This window comes from Gobius niger (genome assembly GCF_951799975.1).
Source record: "Gobius niger genome assembly, chromosome: 22".
Lineage (NCBI taxonomy): Eukaryota > Metazoa > Chordata > Actinopteri > Gobiiformes > Gobiidae > Gobius > Gobius niger.
The window spans coordinates 11,404,516-11,429,140 of NC_136873.1; the positions used below are offsets into that span (position 1 = coordinate 11,404,516).

The window sequence follows — 24,625 nt, forward strand, 5'->3', positions numbered from 1 at the left end:
ACCTGAACTCCTCCTTCTTTATTACACGTGTTCTGTCATTCTCCGTGCAAACTTCTCACTGCATTTATTTAAAGTCATCCTGGTCACCGCGGTAACGGGAGCTTGTCCACATGGTCAGGTGAGCGCTGTTTAACGATACCAGTACGAAAAAGCAGGAACCGAAAAGAAGTGTCTTTATGTTCAAGGTTTTGTGCTGTTGGTCATCCAGATTTAAAAGGAAAAAATGAAGTAAAAATAAATAAAATGAAATTCAAATAGTGGCTAAAATTGTGTTCAATTTGGGGAAGCAAAAATAAATAAGGGAAAAACGTGGAAAAAATAAGAAAGAAAAAAAAGAAAAAATTGGGGGGTAAATTTTGCGAAAATTAGAAAAATTGGGAGAAAAAAAAACAGGGGGCCGTACTAGGCACAAAATGGCCGACTTTAACAAACATTAGAAATCTGTCAAAATGAGTCGTGTTTCTGCTGCTCTGACTCGTTATCTCAGGATTATCTCGTGTTTCCGTGGAAACGCTGGAAACAGTGATTTCATCTGCAGCTGTGGGGTCAAAGGTCAGAGAGCTGATCAGAGGAACAGACGTGTTTTTCCCACAGTCCTGAAGAAACAATGACAACACTTTATTTATTATGAACTTTAACCTTTTGACCCCCACGGGAGCCCAGCACATTCTCCAGTCTGCTTTACCCAAATCTACAAGCAAGAAAGCGGCAAAAGAGCGACAAAAAGAACTACAAAACGCAGGCACTATTTTAAACCCATAATGCCGTGATCGACTCTGTTGTTGGCATTATTCACCTCGCCAGGAACAGCAGCTAAAACTAGCTTTGCGGCTAATGCTAACACGTCTACAGACATGTCCCTGTCAAATAAACTAATAAAAACATAATAATACTAATGTAGCTAATGTTTACATGTGTTTTAAGAGTGAGAGGATATATCGATTTTCTGATACATCGCGATATTTTGCTTTTTAATCTGATATCGATGCTTTTACGTCATGCATATTAATGAGCGACGTCATGCATATTAACCTCTTAACTCCCGCCTGAACCGACGTCATCAGATTTCTTTTCCATCATTTTTTTGTTGGGTATTCAACTCATTCTGTAACTTTTTTGTCATTTTTGTGTATTTTTTTTTTGTCAATTTTTTTGTCATTTTTTCGTCAATTTTTTATCAATTTTTTGTCGTTTTTTTGTCATTTTTTGTCATTTTTTGTCATTTTTTGTCATTTTTTTATCATATTTTTGTCGTTTTTTTGTCATTTTTTGTCATTTTTTGTCACATTTTTTGTCACATTTTTTGTCACATTTCCATCATTGTTTTCGTCTCAGTTTTGTCGCTATTTTCCCACCTTTTTCCCAGAAGCTTTTGGATTGGGGTAAAGCCAAACTGGAGAAAATGCTCTCGGTTCAGGCGGGAGTCAAGGGGTTAATGAGCGACGTCGAATGAGTGAAATATCAAAAGAATAAATAAAAGATTTGGACATTTGTTTCCAGTTGAACTTACTCCTTAACTTCATCAAAAACACAAAAATGATCCGAACCACATTTCGTTCAGATTCAAACTTGTTTTTCGATCGTGTCCAGGTTCTTTGTAAATCTCCAGATGGATGTAATGAAGATGATTCTGTTTCCTCAGTTTGTGTGAAGCGTCAGAAGCGCCTGATGCCCTTCCCTCTGGATGGCAGTTCCGGTGCAGTTCCTGTGGAGGGCGCTGCGCACCGTGGGCCTGGTGCTTCAATACTACGTCTTCTCCATCGGCATCACCTTCTACAACAAATGGCTCATGAAAGTACGTTATTAAACCTCTGACTTCTCCAGTTCAGCTTCATCTACCTGCTCTCCATCCTCTGTTCCTCTGTAGGACAAAAACGTGACAAAAAGTGACAAAAAGTGACAAAAATGTGACAAAAAATGACAAAAAATGACAAAAAAAATGACAAAAATGTGACCAAAAAAATGACAAAAAAATGACAAAAAAATTACTAAAAAATTACAAAAAAATTACAGAAAAATGACAGAAAAATGACAGAAAAGTGACAAAAAATGACAAAAATGTGACAAAAATGTGACAAAAAAATGACAAAAAATGACAAAAAAATGACAAAAATGTGACAAAAAAATGACAAAAAAATGACAAAAAAATGACTAAAATGTGACAAAAAAATGACAAAAAAATGACAAAAATGTGACAAAAAAATGACAAAAAATGTGACAAAAAATCCAATCCAATCCAATCCACTTTATTTATATAGCACATTTAAACAACAAAACGTTTCCAAAGTGCTGCACATGCAACAAAATCAATAAAACCAAAACAATGCAAATGAGCTCTACCGCTATGAGTGTAAAACAATAGATATGAATAAAACAGGTTAAAAGAATAAATATAAATAAAAACACATTAAAAACTATAAATAAGAATAAAACTCAATAAAAAAATAAAATATAAAAATAAATAAAAAGACACAGAGGACCACACAACTTACGCGGTGCTAAAAGCCAGAGAATAAAAGTGAGTCTTAAGACGAGATTTAAAACACTCCAGGGTGGGGGCCGTGTGGATGTGAAGGGGCAGAACGTTCCACAGCTTAGAACGCTCTGTCCCCTCTGGTTTTACGGTTCGTCTTCGGAACCACGAGCTGGAGCTGGCCCTCAGACCTCAAAGCGCGTGGGGGGCGGGACATGTGGATGAGGTCTGTGATGTACTGCGGGGCCAGTCCATTCAGAGCTTTAAAAACAAACAACAACATTTTAAAATCAATTCTAAAATTAACAGGGAGCCAGTGCAAAGACGCGAGGATTGGGGTGATATGTTCACGTTTTTTGGTCCCTGTTAAAAGTCGTGCCGCGGAGTTCTGGACTAACTGCAATCGGGAAAGTGCTTTATGGCTGATGCCCGAGTAAAGTGCGTTGCAGTAGTCCAGACGGCTTGAAATAAAAGCGTGCACGACTTGCTCAAAAAGATTAAAAGATAAAAACGGCTTAACTTTGGATAAAAGACGAAGATGATAAAAACCCGATTTTAAAACGCCATTGATCTGTTTGTCAAATTTAAAATCACTGTCTAGGATGACGCCAAGGCTGGTGACTTTGGGACGCAAATAATTTTGTAGAGATCCCAAGTCCGTGAGGGTAGATCCAAATGTTATGATTTCTGTTTTCCCCTCATTCAGTTTTAAAAAATTCTGGGCTAGCCAAGCCTTGACGTCACCTAGACAGTCGAGCAGGGGTGTCAGGGGGCTGTGGTCATTCTTGGTAATGGGCATGTAAATTTGACAGTCATCTGCGTAAAGGTGGTAAGACATGCCATGCTTCTTAAAAATCTCTCCAAGTGGGAGGAGGTAAAGAGCAAAAAGAATGGGTCCCAGGATAGATCCCTGGGGGACTCCACAGTGAAGCGGGGCAGAAGATGAAGTGGAGTCCCCCAGCCTGACGGAGAAAGACCTCTCCGACAGGTAGGACCTAAACCACTCCAACGCGGTCCCCCTGACACCCACACGATCTCTTAGGCGATCTAAAAGAACTGTGTGGTCGACTGTGTCAAAAGCAGCCGTCAGGTCTAAAAGCACTAAAATGGCAGAGCCTCCAGAATCAGTCATTAAAAACAGGTCATTAAAAACCTTTAAAAGTGCAGATTCAGTACTGTGCAAAGCTTTGTAGCCTGACTGATATCGGTCTAAAGTGCCATTTTCATCTAAAAAAGGTTGCAACTGTGCAAAAACGCATTTCTCTAAGATTTTCGATACCAGGGGTAGTTTGGAGATTGGGCGATAATTTGCCAGATTTGCAGGGTCGAGGCTAGGCTTTTTAATCAAAGGCTCAACAACAGCTGTCGTACAAAAGGAGGGGACAATGCCAGAAGCTAAGCTGCTGTTGATGATGTCCCTAACAGAAGAGCCAATGGTGTCCCAAACCTCTTTAAAAAAGCGAGGAGGGACCGGGTCTGTGGGACAGGAGGAGGGTTTAAGTTTTTTAACTATCCCGGTGAGCACAGACAATGACACAGACTCAAACTGACAAAAAACAGCTGAGCATTGAGTGGATACAGAACTCCACAATGAAGACGGACATATGTTGGCCCTAATAGCAGCAACCTTGTCATTAAAAAAGGAGAGGAATTTTTCACAAGTTTCACTTGTCATCTCCAATGAAGTGGACGGACTCGGATTAAAAACAGAACCAATCGTTTTAAAAAGAACTCGAGGCTTACCGACATTATTCAAAATCAAGTTTGAGAAATACTGAGTTTTTTCAGCTTTAACAACACTTTGATAATTTCTCCAGCACTCTCTAAGAATCTGGTGCGAAACCTCCAAATGATCCTTCTTCCACCTTCGCTCCGCCCTCCGACACTCACGCCGAGCTGTGCGCGTAGTGTCATTGAGCCACGGCTCCTGCTTAGGTTTAGGACATAAGGCTTTGAGGGGTGCAACACTGTCCAGGACTTCAGAGCAGGTGGAAATAAAAGAGTTCATCAATTGCTCCGTGTCCATAAATGCAGCGGAGTTTAGATGATCCACAGGCGATTTAGTAAAAAGAGGAGAAAAAGCAGCGGCTGTGTCAGGCTTAATAACACGGCCATAGCGCACGCAAGACGGCTTCACCTCCAAGTCCAACATAAAATCAAACATGACAGGGCTGTGGTCAGAGAACACAGCATCCCCAACAACGACATTGTGAACAGGAAAGCCACAAGACAACACGATGTCTAGCGTGTGCCCGTGCACTTGCGTTGGGCCAGTGACATGTTGCGTCAGATTAAAAGCTTCCACCAAGTCCAAAAACTCTCTGGCCATGGGCTTAGAAGGGCAACATACATGCACATTAAAATCTCCGACAATTAAAACCCTGTCATAACGCGTGAGCACACAAGAAACAAATTCATAAAAGTCTCTAATAAAATCCTTGTTGTGCTTCGGTGGTCTGTAAATGACAGCGCACAGTACTGGGTTAGCCTGTCGCAGCTCAAAACAGCTCAGTTCAAATGAAGAGAAAGACCACTCAGAGACCACTTTGTGATAAACGCAGTTCTTTAAAACAGTAGCTATACCTCCGCCACGACCAGTGGTTCTCGGTGCGTTGATAAAAGTACAGTCTGGAGGTAATAACTCTGAGAAAGCAGCAGACTCACCGGTGCTGATCCAAGTCTCTGTTAAAAACAGTACATCCAAAGCGCGCGATGTAAAGAAGTCCTGCAGGATGAAAGTTTTATTCACCACAGACCTCGCGTTCACGAGTGCACACCTCGTGGAAGCTGAAGTAGCCGCCTGAGCTGCCCGGCTCAGCGGCCTGAGGTTAGCCGGGGACACACCGCCAGAAACCCGGAAAGAAGAGCGGCGAGGGCGCAGCGCGCAGAAATCCTCCCGTTGTCCGGTAATGGGCACCAGCCAAGCACCAACTGGAGCGAGTGTGCGTCGCGAGACATAGCGGTGAAAACAGTCTCTGTAATCCCGTGGAAGATCCGAGGACCACACCGCAGTGGGAAAAAGAGCCAACCAGGCTTTCAGCTTCACGAGCCGGCCGGATCGGACCCCTCGGCGTTTACGCTTCCTGGGCAACGGCGCATTCACCCTACAGAGGTGCTCAGGCAGGTCGGCCAGGTAGAATGAACCTGACTTGTTGTTTGCATCACAAATAGTACATGATTGCACCGTTTCTTTTATTTTTAGCAATTCTTGACGATTATACACCAGCAGTGAGTCGATGGTCCTTGTGACAGATGTTAAAATCAGCATAAAACAAATAAAAGTGAGCAGAGCCAAGCGGCGCACCAGACACACCGGCGCCATCTTGCTTCAAACCACAGAACAAATTTGACAAAAAAAATGACAAAAAAAATGACAAAAAAAATGACTAAAAACGACAAAAAAAATAACAAAAAATGACAAAAAATGACAAAAAAATGACAAAAAATGTGACAAAAATGTGACAAAAATGTGACAAAAATGTGACAAAAAATGACAAAAAATGACAAAAATGTGACACAAATGTGACAAAAAATGACAAAAAAAAAAGACAAAAAATGACAAAAAAATGACAAAAAATGACCAAAAAAATGACAAAAAATTACTAAAAAATTACAAAAATATGCCTCTGTTCCTCTGTAGGACTTCCTCTACCTGCTCTTCATGCCTCTGTTCCTCTCTAGGACTTCCACTACCCGCTCTTCATGCCTCTGTTCCACTGTAGGACTTCCTCTACCTGCTCTTCATGCCTCTGTTCCTCTGTAGGACTTCCACTACCTGCTCTTCATGACTCTGTTCCTCTGTAGGACTTCCACTACCCGCTCTTCATGACTCTGTTCCTCTGTAGGACTTCCACTACCCGCTCTTCATGCCTCTGTTCCTCTGTAGGACTTCCACTACCCGCTCTTCATGCCTCTGTTCCTCTGTAGGACTTCCTCTACCTGCTCTTCATGACTCTGTTCCTCTGTAGGACTTCCACTACTCGCTCTTCATGACTCTGTTCCTCTGTAGGACTTCCTCTACCTGCTCTTCATGCCTCTGTTCCTCTGTAGGACTTCCACTACCCGCTCTTCATGCCTCTGTTCCTCTGTAGGACTTCCACTACCCGCTCTTCATGCCTCTGTTCCTCTGTAGGACTTCCACTACCCGCTCTTCATGCCTCTGTTCCTCTGTAGGACTTCCACTACCTGCTCTTCATGCCTCTGTTCCTCTGTAGGACTTCCACTACCCGCTCTTCATGCCTCTGTTCCTCTGTAGGACTTCCACTACCCGCTCTTCATGCCTCTGTTCCTCTGTAGGACTTCCACTACCCGCTCTTCATGCCTCTGTTCCTCTGTAGGACTTCCACTACCAGCTCTTCATGCCTCTGTTCCTCTGTAGGACAAAAAAATGACAAAAAGTGACAAAAAACGACAAAAAAATGACAAAAAATGTGACAAAAAACGACAAAAAAATGACAAAAAATGTGACAAAAAATGACAAAAAAATGACAAAAAAATGAAAAAATGTGACAAAAAAATGGAAAAAAAAACGACAAAAAAATGAAAAAAAAAATGAAAAAAAAAAAGACAAAAAAATGACTAAAAATGACTAAAAATGACAAAAAAATGTGACCAAAAAATGACTAAAAAATGACTAAAAAATGACTAAAAATGACCAAAAAAATGTGACAAAAAAATGAAAAAAAAGACAAAAAAATGAAAAAAAATGTGACAAAAAATGACACAAAAATGACACAAAAATGAAAAAAAATGACTAAAAATGACAAAAAAATGTGACCAAAAAATGACAAAAAAAATGACAAAAAAATGACTAAAAATGACAAAAAAAATGAAAAAATGTGACAAAAAAATGACAAAAATGTGAGAAAAAATGACTAAAAATGAAAACAAAATGTGACAAAAAAATGAAAAAAAACGACAAAAAAATGACTAAAAAATGACTAAAAATGAAAAAAAAATGAAAAAAATGTGACAAAAAAATGACAAAAAAATGACAAAAATGTGACAAAAAATGACAAAAAATGACAAAAAATGTGACAAAAAATGACAAAAAATGACAAAAAAAATTACTACAAAATTACAAAAATATGACTCTGTTCCTCTGTAGGACAAAAAAATGACAAAAAGTGACAAAAAACGACAAAAAAATGACAAAAAATGTGACAAAAAACGAAAAAAATATGACAGAAAATGTGACCAAAAATGAAAAAAAAATGAAAAAAAAACGACAAAAAAATGTGACAAAAAAATGAAAAAAAACGACAAAAAAATGAAAAAAATTACTAAAAATGACAAAAAAATGTGACCAAAAAATGACTAAAAAATGACAAAAAAATGACAAAAAAATGACTAAAAAATGACTAAAAATGACAAAAAAAAGTGACAAAAAAATGAAAAAAACGACAAAAAAATGACTAAAAAATGACTAAAAAATGACTAAAAATGACTAAAAATGAACAAAAATGAAAAAAATGTGACAAAAAAATGACTAAAAATGACAAAAAAAAATGTGACAAAAAAATGAAAAAAATGACCAAAAAATGACTAAAAAATGACTAAAAAATGACTAAAAATGAACAAAAATGAAAAAAATGTGACAAAAAATGACAAAAAATGACAAAAAATGACAAAAAATGTGACAAAAAATTACAAAAAAAATTACTAAAAAATTACAAAAATATGCCTCTGTTCCTCTGTAGGACTTCCACTACCTGCTCTTCATGCCTCTGTTCCTCTGTAGGACTTCCACTACCTGCTCTTCATGCCTCTGTTCCTCTGTAGGACTTCCACTACCTGCTCTTCATGCCTCTGTTCCTCTGTAGGACTTCCACTACCTGCTCTTCATGCCTCTGTTCCTCTGTAGGACTTCCACTACCTGCTCTTCATGACTCTGTTCCTCTGTAGGACAAAAACATGACAAAAAGTGACAAAAAGTGACAAAAAGTGACACAAATGTGACCAAAATGTGACAAAATGTGACAAAAAATAAAAAAATGACCAAAAAAAGTGACAAAAAATGTGACAAAAACATGACAAAAAAATGACTAAAAAATGACAAAAAAAATGACTAAAAATGCGACAAAAATGCGACAAAAATGTGACAAAAATGTGACAAAAATGTGACAAAAAATGACAAAAATGTGACAAAAAAACAACAAAAAAAAAACAAAAAAATGAAAAAAAAAATGAAAAAAAAATGACAAAAAACAACAAAAAAATGACAAAAAAAACGACAAAAAAATGAAAAAAAAAAGGAAAAAAATGGAAAAAAAAATAATAGACAAAAAATGACAAAAAAATGACAAAAATGTGACAAAAAAACAACAAAAAAACAACAAAAAACAACAAAAAAATGACAAAAAAATGACAAAAAATGACAAAAAACGACAAAAAAGTGACAAAAAAATGACAAAAAAACGACAAGAAAATGACAAAAATGTGACAAAAAATGTGACAAAAAATGACTAAAAAATGACTAAAAATGACTAAAAAATGACTAAAAAATGACAAAAGTATGCCTCTGTTCCTCTGTAGGACTTCCACTACCTGCTCTTCATGCCTCTGTTCCTCTGTAGGACTTCCACTACCAGCTCTTCATGCCTCTGTTCCTCTGTAGGACTTCCACTACCTGCTCTTCATGACTCTGTTCCTCTGTAGGACTTCCACTACCCGCTCTTCATGACTCTGTTCCTCTGTAGGACTTCCACTACCTGCTCTTCATGCCTCTGTTCCTCTGTAGGACTTCCACTACCTGCTCCCTCATGCCTCTGTTCCTCTGTAGGACTTCCACTACCTGCTCCCTCATGCCTCTGTTCCTCTGTAGGACTTCCACTACCTGCTCCCTCATGCCTCTGTTCCTCTGTAGGACTTCCACTACCTGCTCTTCATGCCTCTGTTCCTCTGTAGGACTTCCACTACCCGCTCTTCATGCCTCTGTTCCTCTGTAGGACTTCCACTACCTGCTCTTCATGCCTCTGTTCCTCTGTAGGACTTCCACTACCCGCTCTTCATGCCTCTGTTCCTCTGTAGGACTTCCACTACCCGCTCTTCATGCCTCTGTTCCTCTGTAGGACTTCCTCTACCCGCTCTTCATGCCTCTGTTCCTCTGTAGGACTTCCACTACCAGCTCTTCATGCCTCTGTTCCTCTGTAGGACAAAAAAATGACAAAAAGTGACAAAAAACGACAAAAAAATGACAAAAAATGTGACAAAAAACGACAAAAAAATGACAAAAAATGTGACAAAAAATGACAAAAAAATGACAAAAAAATGAAAAAATGTGACAAAAAAATGGAAAAAAAAACGACAAAAAAATGAAAAAAAAAAGGAAAAAAAAAAAGACAAAAAAATGACTAAAAATGACTAAAAATGACAAAAAAATGTGACCAAAAAATGACTAAAAAATGACTAAAAAATGACTAAAAATGACCAAAAAAATGTGACAAAAAAATGAAAAAAAAGACAAAAAAATGAAAAAAAATGTGACAAAAAATGACACAAAAATGACACAAAAATGAAAAAAAATGACTAAAAATGACAAAAAAATGTGACCAAAAAATGACAAAAAAAATGACAAAAAAATGACTAAAAATGACAAAAAAAATGAAAAAATGTGACAAAAAAATGACAAAAATGTGAGAAAAAATGACTAAAAATGAAAACAAAATGTGACAAAAAAATGAAAAAAAACGACAAAAAAATGACTAAAAAATGACTAAAAATGAAAAAAAAATGAAAAAAATGTGACAAAAAAATGACAAAAAAATGACAAAAATGTGACAAAAAATGACAAAAAATGACAAAAAATGTGACAAAAAATGACAAAAAATGACAAAAAAAATTACTACAAAATTACAAAAATATGACTCTGTTCCTCTGTAGGACAAAAAAATGACAAAAAGTGACAAAAAACGACAAAAAAATGACAAAAAATGTGACAAAAAACGAAAAAAATATGACAGAAAATGTGACCAAAAATGAAAAAAAAATGAAAAAAAAACGACAAAAAAATGTGACAAAAAAATGAAAAAAAACGACAAAAAAATGAAAAAAATTACTAAAAATGACAAAAAAATGTGACCAAAAAATGACTAAAAAATGACAAAAAAATGACAAAAAAATGACTAAAAAATGACTAAAAATGACAAAAAAAAGTGACAAAAAAATGAAAAAAACGACAAAAAAATGACTAAAAAATGACTAAAAAATGACTAAAAATGACTAAAAATGAACAAAAATGAAAAAAATGTGACAAAAAAATGACTAAAAATGACAAAAAAAAATGTGACAAAAAAATGAAAAAAATGACCAAAAAATGACTAAAAAATGACTAAAAAATGACTAAAAATGAACAAAAATGAAAAAAATGTGACAAAAAATGACAAAAAATGACAAAAAATGACAAAAAATGTGACAAAAAATTACAAAAAAAATTACTAAAAAATTACAAAAATATGCCTCTGTTCCTCTGTAGGACTTCCACTACCTGCTCTTCATGCCTCTGTTCCTCTGTAGGACTTCCACTACCTGCTCTTCATGCCTCTGTTCCTCTGTAGGACTTCCACTACCTGCTCTTCATGCCTCTGTTCCTCTGTAGGACTTCCACTACCCGCTCTTCATGACTCTGTTCCTCTGTAGGACTTCCACTACCCGCTCTTCATGACTCTGTTCCTCTGTAGGACTTCCACTACCTGCTCCTCATGCCTCTGTTCCTCTGTAGGACTTCCACTACCTGCTCTTCATGCCTCTGTTCCTCTGTAGGACTTCCACTACCCGCTCTTCATGACTCTGTTCCTCTGTAGGACTTCCACTACCTGCTCCTCATGCCTCTGTTCCTCTGTAGGACTTCCACTACCTGCTCTTCATGACTCTGTTCCTCTGTAGTTCTTCCACTACCTGCTCTTCATGCCTCTGTTCTTCTCTAGGACTTCCACTACCCGCTCTTCATGACTCTGTTCCTCTGTAGGACTTCCACTACCCGCTCTTCATGACTCTGTTCCTCTGTAGGACTTCCACTACCCGCTCTTCATGACTCTGTTCCTCTGTAGGACTTCCACTACCTGCTCTTCATGACTCTGTTCCTCTGTAGTTCTTCCACTACCTGCTCTTCATGCCTCTGTTCCTCTGTAGGACTTCCACTACCCGCTCTTCATGCCTCTGTTCCTCTGTAGGACTTCCACTACCTGCTCTTCATGACTCTGTTCCTCTGTAGGACTTCCACTACCTGCTCTTCATGACTCTGTTCCTCTGTAGGACTTCCACTACCAGCTCTTCATGCCTCTGTTCCTCTGTAGGACTTCCACTACCCGCTCTTCATGCCTCTGTTCCTCTGTAGGACTTCCACTACCAGCTCTTCATGCCTCTGTTCCTCTGTAGGACTTCCACTACCTGCTCTTCATGCCTCTGTTCTTCTCTAGGACTTCCACTACCTGCTCTTCATGCCTCTGTTCTTCTCTAGGACTTCCACTACCTGCTCTTCATGCCTCTGTTCCTCTGTAGGACTTCCACTACCCGCTCTTCATGCCTCTGTTCCTCTGTAGGACTTCCACTACCCGCTCTTCATGACTCTGGTTCATCTCACCATCATCTTCTGTCTGTCGGCGCTCACCAGGAGAGCTCTGCTTTGCGCCACCGGGAAGCAACGGGTCGTCCTGAGCTGGAAAGATTATCTCTACAAGGTGGCGCCTACAGGTGAGACACGCCCACAGGTGAGACACGCCCACAGGTGAGACACGCCCTCAGGTGAGACACGCCCACAGGTGAGACACGCCCTCAGGTGAGACACGCCCACAGGTGAGACACGCCCACAGGTGAGACACGCCCTCAGGTGAGACACGCCCACAGGTGAGACACGCCCACAGGTGAGACACGCCCACAGGTGAGAAAAAAATGACAAAATATGACAAAAAATGTGACAAAAAATGTGACAAAAAAATTACAAAAAAATTACAAAAAAATTACAAAAAATGACAAAAAATGTGACAAAAAAATTACAAAAAAATTACAAAAAATGACAAAAAATGTGACAAAAAATGTGACAAAAAATGTGACAAAAAATGTGACAAAAAAATTACAAAAAAATTACAAAAATGTGACAAAAAAATTACAAAAAAATGACAAAAAATGACAAAAAATGTGACAAAAAATGTGACAAAAAATGTGACAAAAAATGTGACAAAAAAATTACAAAAAAATTACAAAAATGTGACAAAAAAATTACAAAAAAATTACAAAAATGTGACCAAAAAATGACACAAAAATGACACAAAAATGACAAAAAATGACAAAAAATGACAAAAAATGACAAAAAATGACACAAAAATGACAAAAATGTGACAAAAAAGGACAAAAAAAAATTTGTAACAAAAGGGGCAGATATTATAAGACTTGTTCTTCTCCTCTGCTCCGCTTCATTCATCCTGGTTTTATTATTGAATAACATCACTTTTGAATGAAATAAATAATTAAAATGAAATGAAATGAAATGAAATGACTTCATCCGTATCAGAGTCAATCCTACTCCACATTCAGGGACGTGGGACTGGGGGGGTAAAGGGTACTGAGTACCCCGGGCCCAGAGCAGGGGAGGGGCCTCAGTAATGCTGCCAGAAAGAGTTCTGTATTGTACTTTCTATAGTTTCTTCATAATTGATACTGTAAGAACTGAACAACTGGGCTGAAATACAATGTTTGCTACACAGAATTTTGCACAAACAATAATGATGGTAATCTCTCAGGCCCTGACATCCCTTTAAACATGTGCCACATGGTTTAGCCCACACGCCTGTGTTCAGCACCGTGCGCTTCAACTCAGCACTGACTTTGATGAGGTGGACTCTGTAATGTAATGACACAGAGCTATGAGGAAAGACAGATATTAGTCTTACCTCACTCTAATGTGCTTTTATTTAACACTCGCCTGTTCTAGCGGAGCTGAGAGGAAACTTTCTGTCATAAATGACAGTTAAACATGAGGCGAGTCCTGTCTCTGCCTGAGCTGAGTCAGAGACAGAGCTCCTTCTCTCCTCGTTTTAACCTCTAAAGTTTCTCTTTCCTCATATTTATTATAATGGAGCTTCAGGCCAATACAGGGACAAACCCACAGGTCGCGCACGCCGTTTTCCCCCGAATTAATGATGCAAATTAGCCGCGTGCATTTGGATTCACACATTATAAATGCGCAGCTTTGGAGACGAGTCCACATGGGTCTAGTGAAAGGTGGAGCTCGAGCTTTAGTCTATTCCAACGTAACTTTATAGAACAACAATTTACTGACAACACACTTAAAGGTAAAGGCTTCAAATATGGTGAGACTGAGTCAGACTGAAGCGCTTGAGTTTTTTGTTCAGGCCTGTGGCCACAGAGACATCACAGTATCATCATTTTTTTTTAAAATAGCATTTTAATGCCTATTTTAAAGTCACACATGTGTTTTTCTCAGCACAAATATCGCATGTCCCTGGTGCAGTCGTCCTGTTTAATGTGATGCTAATGATCATTATGCTCTACATAAAATTAGCCATTTCAACTGGCCCAATGAAAATAGAATATTCCACCCTAATCTAAATATCTATGTCATTACAGGATTAAAGGTTATTCCATTTCTGTAACTGAAGCCAAATCAGATGCAATTTCAAGTCAAACACTGACTTGAAACAAACAAACAAACAAACAAACAAACAAACAAACAAACAAACAAACAAACAAACAAACAAACAAACAAACAAACAAACAAACAAACAAACAAACAAACAAACAAACCGTGACCTCAGTACCCATTGGATTGGATCTGTGATTGAAACACTTTTTTGGCCGACCCATTTTTCACTCAGGTTTATATAATAAAGTTATAATAGAATAGAAATGAACTGCGCTGTCAAACCACTAAACCACTGCTATGTGGTCAAAGAACATAGAATATGAATGTGAATCATATGATGGGGGGGGGTCCACCAAGATAGTTTGTACCCAGGGCCCAGAATTTGGTGCTTACGCCCCTGTCCACATTATGTAGAACCTCATGTTCCTCCTGGAAGAACATCTGACCTCCTGACGCTCAGATCTTTGACCTCAGTGTGTTTGTGTTTCAGCCATGGCCACGGCGCTGGACATCGGTCTGTCCAACTGGAGCTTCCTCTTCATCACCATCAGCCTGTGCGTACCTCACACCTGACCTCTGACCTCACACCTGACCTCACACCTGACCTCTGACCTCACACCTGACCTCCCTGACCTCTGACCTCCCTGTGTCTGTGCAGATACACCATGACCAAGTCCACGGCCGTGCTCTTCATCCTCTTCTTCTCCCTCGTCTTCAAACTGGAGCAGCCGGTGAGTTAGAACGAGCCGCTCTTTTGAGGTTCCTCCCGTGTCTCACTGAGTTCCTCCCGTGTCTCCCTCAGAACCCGTTCCTGGTGGTGGTGGTCCTCCTCATCTCCTGCGGCCTCTTCATGTTCACGTACAAGTCCACTCAGTTTAACCTGGAGGGCTTCGTGATGGTCCTGCTGGCCTCGTTCATCGGGGGAATCCGCTGGACGCTCACGCAGCTGCTGATGCAGAAGGCGGAGCTCGGTGAGAACCTCCCACTATCTACAGCAGGGGGGCCCAAAGTGGGGACAATGAGGTTGGCCCGCCAGAGAGTGGACCGACTTCTGCACCGCATCTGGTTAACCCCTTAACTCCCACCTGAACCGAGCACATTTCCTCCAGTTTGGCTTTACCCCAATCCAAAAGCTTCTGGGAAAAAAAGCTGTGAAAATAGCAACAAAACAATGATGGAAATGTGACAAAAAAGTGACGAAAAATGGATGAAAAATTTACAAAAAAATGACAAAAAAATAACAAAAAAATGACAAAAAAATGACAAAAAAAAATGACAAAAAATGACATAAAAAAACAATAAAATTTCAAATAAATTACAATAAAAATACAAAAAAATTACAAAAAAATTACTAATACATTACACAAATGTGACAAAAAAATGACAAAAAAATGACAAAAAAATGACAAAAAAATGACAAAAAAATAACAAAAATGTGACAAAAAAATGACAAAAATTTGACTAAAATGTGACAACAATTGATGAAAAAGTGGCAAAAATGTCACAAAAATTTGACAAAAAATTTATTAAAAATTTGACACAAATTTGATAAAAAATATAACAAAAAAATGACAAATAATGACAAAAATGTGACAAATTGTGACAAAAAAATGACATGGATGAAAAATTTACAAAAAAATGACCAAAAAATGACAAAAAAAATGACAAAAAATGACAAAAAAAATCACAATTACATTTCTAAAAAATTACAATAAAAATCACAATTAAATTTCTAAAAAATTACAATAAAAATACAAAAAAATTACAAAAAAATTACAAATACATTACACAAATGTGACAAAAAAATGACAAAAAAATGACAAAAAAATGACAAAAAAATGACAAAAATTTGACAAAAAAGTGACAAAAAATGACAAAAAAATGACTAAAAAATGACTAAAAAATAACAAAAAAATTACAATAAAAAGGACAAAAAAATAACAAAAAAATGACTAGAAAATAACAAAAAAATAACAAAAAAATAACAAAAAAATGACTAAAAAATAACAAAAAAATGACTAAAAATAACAAAAAAATGACTAGAAAATAACAAAAAAATAACAAAAAAATAACAAAAAAATGACTAGAAAATAACAAAAAAATAACAAAAAAATGACTAAAAATAACAAAAAAATGACTAAAAAATTACAAAAAAATAACACAAAAATAACAAAAAAATGACTAAAAAATAACAAAAAAATAACAAAAAAAGGACAAAAAAATAACAAAAAAATGACAAAAAAATGACAAAAAAGTGACGAACAATTGATGAAAAAGTGGCAAAAATGTCACAAAAATTTGATTAAAAAATAACAAAAAAAATGATTAAAATGTCACAAAAATTTGACAATAAAATTGATTAAAAATTTGACACAAATTTGATAAAAAAATAACAAAAAAATGACAAATAATGACAAAAATGTGACAAATTGTGGCAAAAAAAATGACCAAAAAAATGTCAAAAAAGTTACATAAATGAGTTGAATACCAACAAAAAAATGATGGAAAAAAGACCTGATGACGTGAGGAAAAAGATCCTCTCGGTTCAGGCGGGAGTTAAGAGGTTAATACTAACCCTCTCCCATTCATTCTCAATGGCAAACATGGATGCAGTTCACTTTCTGGCCACCAGCGTCAAATTGGGGGCGCTGTTTCACTCCTTTCGCAAAGTTAACCTCTTAACTCCCGCCTGAACCAAGCACATTTTCTCCAGTTATTCTTTATTTTGTGGAAACTTGTTGAACTCTTTCTGTGCAGGTTTGCAGAATCCCATCGACACCATGTTCCACCTGCAGCCGCTCATGTTCCTCGGCCTCTTCCCACTGTTCCTGTTCAACGAAGGTCAGTCACCAGCAGGGGGAGCACCCAATTTTTTGTCAATTTTTCGTCACTTTTTTGTCTCTTTTTTGTCTATTTTTTGTCTATTTTTCGTCACTTTTTTGTCTATTTTTCGTCACTTTTTTGTCTCTTTTTCGTCTATTTTTTGTCTATTTTTTGTCTATTTTTCGTCAATTTTTTGTCTATTTTTCGTCTATTTTTTGTCTATTTTTCGTCACTTTTTTGTCTATTTTTCGTCACTTTTTTGTCTATTTTTCGTCAATTTTTTGTCTATTTTTCGTCAATTTTTTGTCTATTTTTCGTCAATTTTTTGTCTATTTTTCGTCAATTTTTCGTCTGTTTTTCGTCACATTTTTGTCTCTTTTTCACCACTTTTTCGTCACCCTCCTCTCACACCAGCAGGGGAAGCACCTCCTCACACACACCAGCAGGGGCAGCACCTCCTCACACACACCAGGGGCAGCACCTCCTCTCACACACCAGCAGGGGCAGCACCTCCTCTCACACCAGCAGGGGGCAGCACCTCCTCTCACACCAGCAGGGGCAGCACCTCCTCTCACACCAGCAGGGGGCAGCACCTCCTCTCACACCAGCAGGGGCAGCACCTCCTCTCACACACCAGCAGGGGCAGCACCTCCTCTCTCACCAGCAGGGGCAGCACCTCCTCACACACACCAGCAGGGGCAGCACCTCCTCTCACACACCAGCAGGGGCAGCACCTCCTCTCTCACCAGCAGGGGCAGCACCTCCTCACACACACCAGCAGGGGCAGCACCTCCTCACACACACCAGCAGGGGCAGCACCTCCTCACACACACCAGCAGGGGCAGCACCTCCTCACACACCAGCAGGGGAGCACCTCCTCTCACACACCAGCAGGGGAGCACCTCCTCTCACACACCAGCAGGGGAGCACCTCCTCTCACACCAGCAGGGGAGCACCTCCTCTCACACCAGCAGGGGCAGCACCTCCTCACACACCAGCAGGGGGCAGCACCCTCCTCTTTTTTGTCACTTTTTTCGTCCCTTTTTTTTTTTTTTTCGTCACTTTTTTATTTATTTTTCGTCACATTTTTATTTATTTTTCGTCACATTTTTATTTATTTTTTGTCACATTTTTATTTATTTTTCGTCACATTTTTATTTATTTTTTGTCACATTTTTATTTATTTTTCGTCACATTTTTATTTATTTTTCGTCACATTTTTATTTATTTTTTGTCACATTTTTATTTATTTTTTGTCACATTTTTATTTATTTTTCGTCACATTTTTATTTATTTTTCGTCACATTTTTATTTATTTTTTGTCACATTTTTATTTATTTTTCGTCACATTTTTATTTATTTTTCGTCACATTTTTATTTATTTTTTGTCACATTTTTATTTATTTTTCGTCACATTTTTATTTATTTTTTGTCACATTTTTATTTATTTTTCGTCACATTTTTATTTATTTTTTGTCACATTTTTATTTATTTTTTGTCACATTTTTTTTTTTTTTTCGTCACATTTTTATTTATTTTTTGTCACATTTTTTGTCACATTTTTTTTTTTTTTTTTGTCACATTTTTATTTATTTTTCGTCACATTTTTATTTATTTTTTGTCACATTTTTATTTATTTTTTGTCACATTTTTTTTTTTTTTTTGTCACATTTTTATTTATTTTTTGTCACATTTTTATTTATTTTTTGTCACATTTTTATTTATTTTTTGTCACATTTTTATTTTTTTTTCGTCACATTTTTATTTATTTTTCGTCACATTTTTATTTATTTTTCGTCACATTTTTATTTATTTTTCGTCACATTTTTATTTATTTTTCGTCACATTTTTATTTATTTTTTGTCACATTTTTATTTATTTTTCGTCACATTTTTATTTATTTTTTGTCACATTTTTATTTATTTTTCGTCACATTTTTATTTATTTTTCGTCACATTTTTATTTATTTTTTGTCACATTTTTATTTATTTTTCGTCACATTTTTATTTATTTTTTGTCACATTTTTATTTATTTTTCGTCACATTTTTATTTATTTTTTGTCACATTTTTATTTATTTTTTGTCACATTTTTTTTTTTTTTTCGTCACATTTTTATTTATTTTTTGTCACATTTTTTTTTATTTTTTGTCACATTTTTTTTTTTTTTTTGTCACATTTTTATTTATTTTTTGTCACATTTTTATTTATTTTTTGTCACATTTTTATTTATTTTTTGTCACATTTTTATTTTTTTTTCGTCACATTTTTATTTATTTTTCGTCACATTTTTATTTATTTTTCGTCACATTTTTATTTATTTTTCGTCACATTTTTATTTATTTTTCGTCACATTTTTATTTATTTTTCGTCACATTTTTATTTATTTTTCGTCACATTTTTATTTATTTTTCGTCACATTTTTGTTTTTTTTCCGTCACTTTTTTGTCTCTTTTTCGTCACATTTTTATTTTTTTTTCGTCACATTTTTATTTATTTTTCGTCACATTTTTATTTATTTTTCGTCACATTTTTATTTTTTTTTCGTCACATTTTTATTTATTTTTCGTCACATTTTTATTTATTTTTCGTCACATTTTTATTTATTTTCCGTCACTTTTTTGTCTCTTTTTCACCACTTTTTCATCACCCTCCTCTCACACCAGCAGGGGCAGCACCTCCTCTCACACCAGCAGGGGGCAGCACCTCCTCTCTCACACCAGCAGGGGGCAGCACACTAAATGAAGGCCTTAAACGTGATTAAAACGCTGTATTGGATCAGAATGTGGCCGCTCTGACTGTAATTCCCCGTGTGTCCTGCAGGGGTGAGCCTGAGCAGCTCGTCTCGGCTGTTCCGTCAGCCCCACCTCCCCCCCCTGCTCTCCTCCCTCCTCTCCCTCTCCGTGGGGGGGCTGCTGGCGTTCGGCCTGGGCTTCTCCGAGTTCCTGCTGGTGTCGCGGACGTCCGGCCTCACGCTGTCCATCTCCGGGATCTTCAAGGTCTTCAGGCTCCTCCTCCTCCAGGCTCCTCCTCCTCCTCCTGGCTCCTCCTCCTCGACCTCGCTGATGTTTGTGTGTTTCTGTAGGAGATCTGCACGCTCCTCCTGGCCGCGCGCCTCATGGGCGACCAGCTGAGCGCGTTGAACTGGCTCGGGTTCGCGCTCTGCCTCAGCGGGATCTCGCTGCACGTGGGGCTCAAGGTTTATTACTCCAAAAGTAAGTTCTTCATGAGGCGCGTTCAGACACAGCTCCTCACAGCTCCTCTCCAGTAGGGGGCGCCTCGTTCACCTGTGCCCAGAGACACACTCACTCCTCCTCTCCAGTAGGGGGCGCCTCGTTCACCTGTGCCCAGAGAGACGGAGAGAAACATTACTGCATCTGTGACATTATGTTATGTTTCTGTCCTTTCCCAAACCCTGTTACCCTGCAGCAAAACACAAAGTTATTACTGATGTTTCCTGATGTTTCCTGATGTTTCCTCCTAGGGCTGCTCGATTATTGAAAAAATAATAATCACGATTATTTTTGTCATAATTGAAATCACGATTATTCAAACGATTATTTGTTGCCTTTAAAAAAATCCAGCAAAAAAAAGACAAAAATCCAGCAAAAAAGTGACAAAAATCCATCAAAAAAGTGACAAAAATCCAGCAAAAAAGTGACAAAAATCCAACAAAAAAGTGACAAAAATCCAGCAAAAAAGTGACAAAAATCCATCAAAAAAAAGACAAAAATCCATCAAAAAAGTGACAAAAATCCAGCAAAAAAGTGACAAAAATCCAACAAAAAAGTGACAAAAATCCAGCAAAAAAAGAAAAAATCCAGCAAAAAAAAGACAAAAATCCAGCAAAAAAATGACAAAAATCCATCAAAAAAATGACAAAAATCCATCAAAAAAATGACAAAAATCCATCAAAAAAATGACAAAAATCCATCAAAAAAAGACAAAAATCCATCAAAAAAAGTGACAAAAATCCATCAAAAAAGTGACAAAAATCCATCAAAAAAGTGACAAAAATCCATCAAAAAAGTGACAAAAATCCAGCTAAAAAGTGACAAAAATCCAGCAAAAAAGTGACAAAAATCCATCAAAAAAGTGACAAAAATCCAGCAAAAAAGTGACAAAAATCCAGCAAAAAAGTGACAAAAATCCATCAAAAAAGTGACAAAAATCCATCAAAAAAAATGACAAAAATCCATCAAAAAAGTGACAAAAATCCATCAAAAAAAGACAAAAATCCATCAAAAAAAGTGACAAAAATCCATCAAAAAAGTGACAAAAATCCATCAAAAAAAATGACAAAAATCCATCAAAAAAGTGACAAAAATCCATCAAAAAAGTGACAAAAATCCATCAAAAAAAATGACAAAAATCCATCAAAAAAGTGACAAAAATCCATCAAAAAAAATGACAAAAATCCATCAAAAAAATGACAAAAATCCATCAAAAAAGTGACAAAAATCCAGCAAAAAAGTGACAAAAATCCATCAAAAAAGTGACAAAAATCCATCAAAAAAGTGACAAAAATCCAACAAAAAAGTGACAAAAATCCAGCAAAAAAATGACAAAAATCCATCAAAAAAGTGACAAAAATCCATCAAAAAAAGACAAAAATCCATCAAAAAAAAGACAAAAATCCATCAAAAAAATGACTAAAATCCATCAAAAAAAGACAAAAATCCATCAAAAAAAAGACAAAAATCCATCTAAAAAAAGACAAAAATCCATCAAAAAAGTGACAAAAATCCATCAAAAAAATGACAAAAATCCATCAAAAAAAGTGACAAAAATCCATCAAAAAAGTGACAAAAATCCATCAAAAAAATTACAAAAATCCATCAAAAAAGTGACAAAAATCCATCAAAAAAGTGACAAAAATCCATCAAAAAAGTGACAAAAATCCATCAAAAAAGTGACAAAAATCCATAAAAAAAAGACAAAAATCCATCAAAAAAGTGACAAAAATCCAGCAAAAAAAAGACAAAAATCCATCAAAAAAAGACAAAAATCCAGCAAAAAAAAGACAAAAATCCATCAAAAAAGTGACAAAAATCCAGCAAAAAAAAGACAAAAATCCATCAAAAAAAGACAAAAATCCATCAAAAAAGTGACAAAAATCCATAAAAAAAAAGAAAAAATCCATCAAAAAAGTGACAAAAATCCATCAAAAAAAGTGACAAAAATCCATCAAAAAAGTGACAAAAATCCATCAAAAAAGTGACAAAAATCCATCAAAAAAAATGACAAAAATCCATCAAAAAAGTGACAAAAATCCATCAAAAAAATGACAAAAATCCATCAAAAAAATGACAAAAATCCATCAAAAAAGTGACAAAAATCCAGCAAAAAAGTGACAAAAATCCATCAAAAAAGTGACAAAAATCCATCAAAAAAGTGACAAAAATCCAACAAAAAAATGACAAAAATCCAGCAAAAAAATGACAAAAATCCAGCAAAAAAGTGACAAAAATCCATCAAAAAAAGACAAAAATCCATCAAAAAAAAGACAAAAATCCATCAAAAAAATGACTAAAATCCATCAAAAAAATGACTAAAATCCATCAAAAAAAAGACAAAAATCCATCAAAAAAAAGACAAAAATCCATCAAAAAAGTGACAAAAATCCATCAAAAAAATGACAAAAATCCATCAAAAAAGTGACAAAAATCCATCAAAAAAATGACAAAAATCCATCAAAAAAAGTGACAAAAATCCATCAAAAAAGTGACAAAAATCCATCAAAAAAATTACAAAAATCCATCAAAAAAGTGACAAAAATCCATCAAAAAAGTGACAAAAATCCATCAAAAAAGTGACAAAAATCCATCAAAAAAGTGACAAAAATCCATAAAAAAAAGACAAAAATCCATCAAAAAAGTGACAAAAATCCAGCAAAAAAAAGACAAAAATCCATCAAAAAAAGACAAAAATCCAGCAAAAAAAAGACAAAAATCCATCAAAAAAGTGACAAAAATCCATAAAAAAAAAAGAAAAAATCCATCAAAAAAGTGACAAAAATCCATCAAAAAAGTGACAAAAATCCATCAAAAAAGTGACAAAAATCCATAAAAAAAAAGAAAAAATCCAACAAAAAAGTGACAAAAATCCATCAAAAAAAGTGACAAAAATCCATCAAAAAAGTGACAAAAATCAAAAATTAGAAAAAAATTAAATAAAATGTGAAAAAAAAAATGGAAAAAAAAAATTATAATCGTTTTTCTGAGATTATGCTAATTTTGTAATCGTTTACTGTTGTAATCGAATTTCGATTAATTGCACAGCCCTATTTCCTGATGTTTCCCTGATGTTTCCTGATGTTTCCTGTTGTTTCCTGATATTTCTCTGATGTTTCCTGATGTTTCCTGTTGTTTCCCTGATGTTCCCTGTTGTTTCCCTGATGTTTCCCTGATATTTCCTGATGTTCCCTGATGTTTCCTGATGTTTCCTGTTGTTTCCCTGATGTTTCCTGTTGTTTCCCTGATGTTTCCTGATGTTTCCTGATGTTTCCTGATGTTTCCTGATGTTTCCTGATATTTCTCTGTTGTTTCCTGATGTTTCCTGATATTTCCTGATGTTCCCTGATATTTCCTGATATTTCCCTGATGTTTCCTGATGTTCCCTGATGTTCCCGCCTCTCCTCGCTCAGATAAAGGCGTCTCGGTGCGGCAGCTGAGCGGCCGGAGCTCAGAGCTGGAGCTTCCTCTCCTGACGAGCCCCGAGAAGGAGCAGCAGGAGGCGCAGAGCTGTGAGGAGAGGAGCGAGGGCGAGGAGGAGGAGGAGGAGATCACCCTGCACTGAGGAGGAGACCAGACCAGAGGAGACCAGAGGAGACCAGACCAGAGACCAGACCAGAGGAGACCAGAGGAGACCAGAGGAGACCAAAGGAGACCAGACCAGACCAGAGACCAGACCAGAGGAGACCAGAGGAGACCAGAGGAGACGAGCGAGGGCGAGGAGGAGGAGGAGATCACCCTGCACTGAGGACCAGAGGAGACCAGAGGAGACCAGAGGAGACCAGAGGAGACCAGAGCAGAGGAGGCGAGCGAGGGCGAGGAGGAGGAGATCACCCTGCACTGAGGAGGAGACCAGAGGAGACCAAGCAGAGAGAGGATCTCCACAGACTGACCCAGAGTCTTCTCTCTCAGGTCACATGACTTCAGGTCACATGACTCAGAAAGGTCCGAGTGGAGGTGATTTTCATCGTTTGTATTTATTCCACTTCTTCCACATTTTCCCTCAGTTTAACTTTATTTTTTACACAAAGTTTCCTCCATTTTTCTTACTTTTTTGTAATTTTTCCCAATTTTTTTCAGATTCTTTTCCCCCATTTTGTTTTTTTTCCTCCATTTTGTTTTTTTTTCCTCCATTTTGTTTTTTTTGCCTCAGTTTTTCCCACTTGTCGCTGTTTTTCCCCCCGGTTTTATTATTATTTCATTATTGTTCTGTTTGTTTTGTGAATAAAGCTGTTCATTAAATCAGGCCTTTGTGTTTTATTCGGTCTCGGGTTCGATTCCCGCTCAGAGCTTTTCATTTTCTCCAGATCTAAAGAAACAAAAACGTGTCAAACGCAACAAAAAGGTCTAAATGCTAACAACACCTTTGGAGCCATAGGGACAAACAGGGAGAGGCTAAATGCTAACAACGCCTTTGGAGCCATAGGAATAAACAGGGAGAGGCTGAATGCTAACAACACCTTTGGAGCCATAGGGATAAACAGGGAGAGGCTAAATGC

At 36.7% G+C, this 24,625-nt stretch overlaps 1 protein-coding gene across 3 annotated transcripts; it reads left to right on the plus strand.

Moving 5' to 3' along the window:
- Nucleotides 1-1,645: 1,645 nt before the first annotated feature.
- On the plus strand, nucleotides 1,646-23,990 carry LOC306981411 (solute carrier family 35 member C2-like). Of its 3 annotated transcripts, XM_079581023.1 has the most exons (10): nucleotides 1,646-1,795; nucleotides 12,013-12,163; nucleotides 14,563-14,626; nucleotides 14,731-14,803; nucleotides 14,875-15,043; nucleotides 16,830-16,913; nucleotides 19,717-19,892; nucleotides 19,979-20,108; nucleotides 23,540-23,638; nucleotides 23,924-23,990. In XM_079581023.1, exons 1-10 carry the CDS (start codon nucleotides 1,685-1,687, stop codon nucleotides 23,968-23,970), a joined length of 1,104 nt encoding a protein of 367 aa, XP_079437149.1. In that variant the 5' UTR covers nucleotides 1,646-1,684; the 3' UTR covers nucleotides 23,971-23,990. The 3 variants fall into 3 exon arrangements, with proteins under 3 accessions (XP_079437149.1, XP_079437148.1, XP_079437150.1); XM_079581022.1 differs by lacking the exon at nucleotides 23,924-23,990 and having other exon boundaries at nucleotides 23,540-23,804; XM_079581024.1 differs by lacking the exons at nucleotides 12,013-12,163; nucleotides 23,924-23,990 and having other exon boundaries at nucleotides 23,540-23,804.
- The last annotated feature ends 635 nt before the right edge of the window (nucleotides 23,991-24,625 follow it).

Bases quoted from the DNA above. Each gene is read 5' to 3' on its own strand.
- LOC306981411 (XM_079581022.1), top strand. From the start codon at position 1,685: ATGGCAGTTCCGGTGCAGTTCCTGTGGAGGGCGCTGCGCACCGTGGGC. The intron at 15,044-16,829 runs GTGAGAACCTCC...CTTTCTGTGCAG, and splicing joins GATGCAGAAGGCGGAGCTCG to GTTTGCAGAATCCCATCGAC. The intron at 19,893-19,978 runs GTCTTCAGGCTC...GTGTTTCTGTAG, and splicing joins CCATCTCCGGGATCTTCAAG to GAGATCTGCACGCTCCTCCT.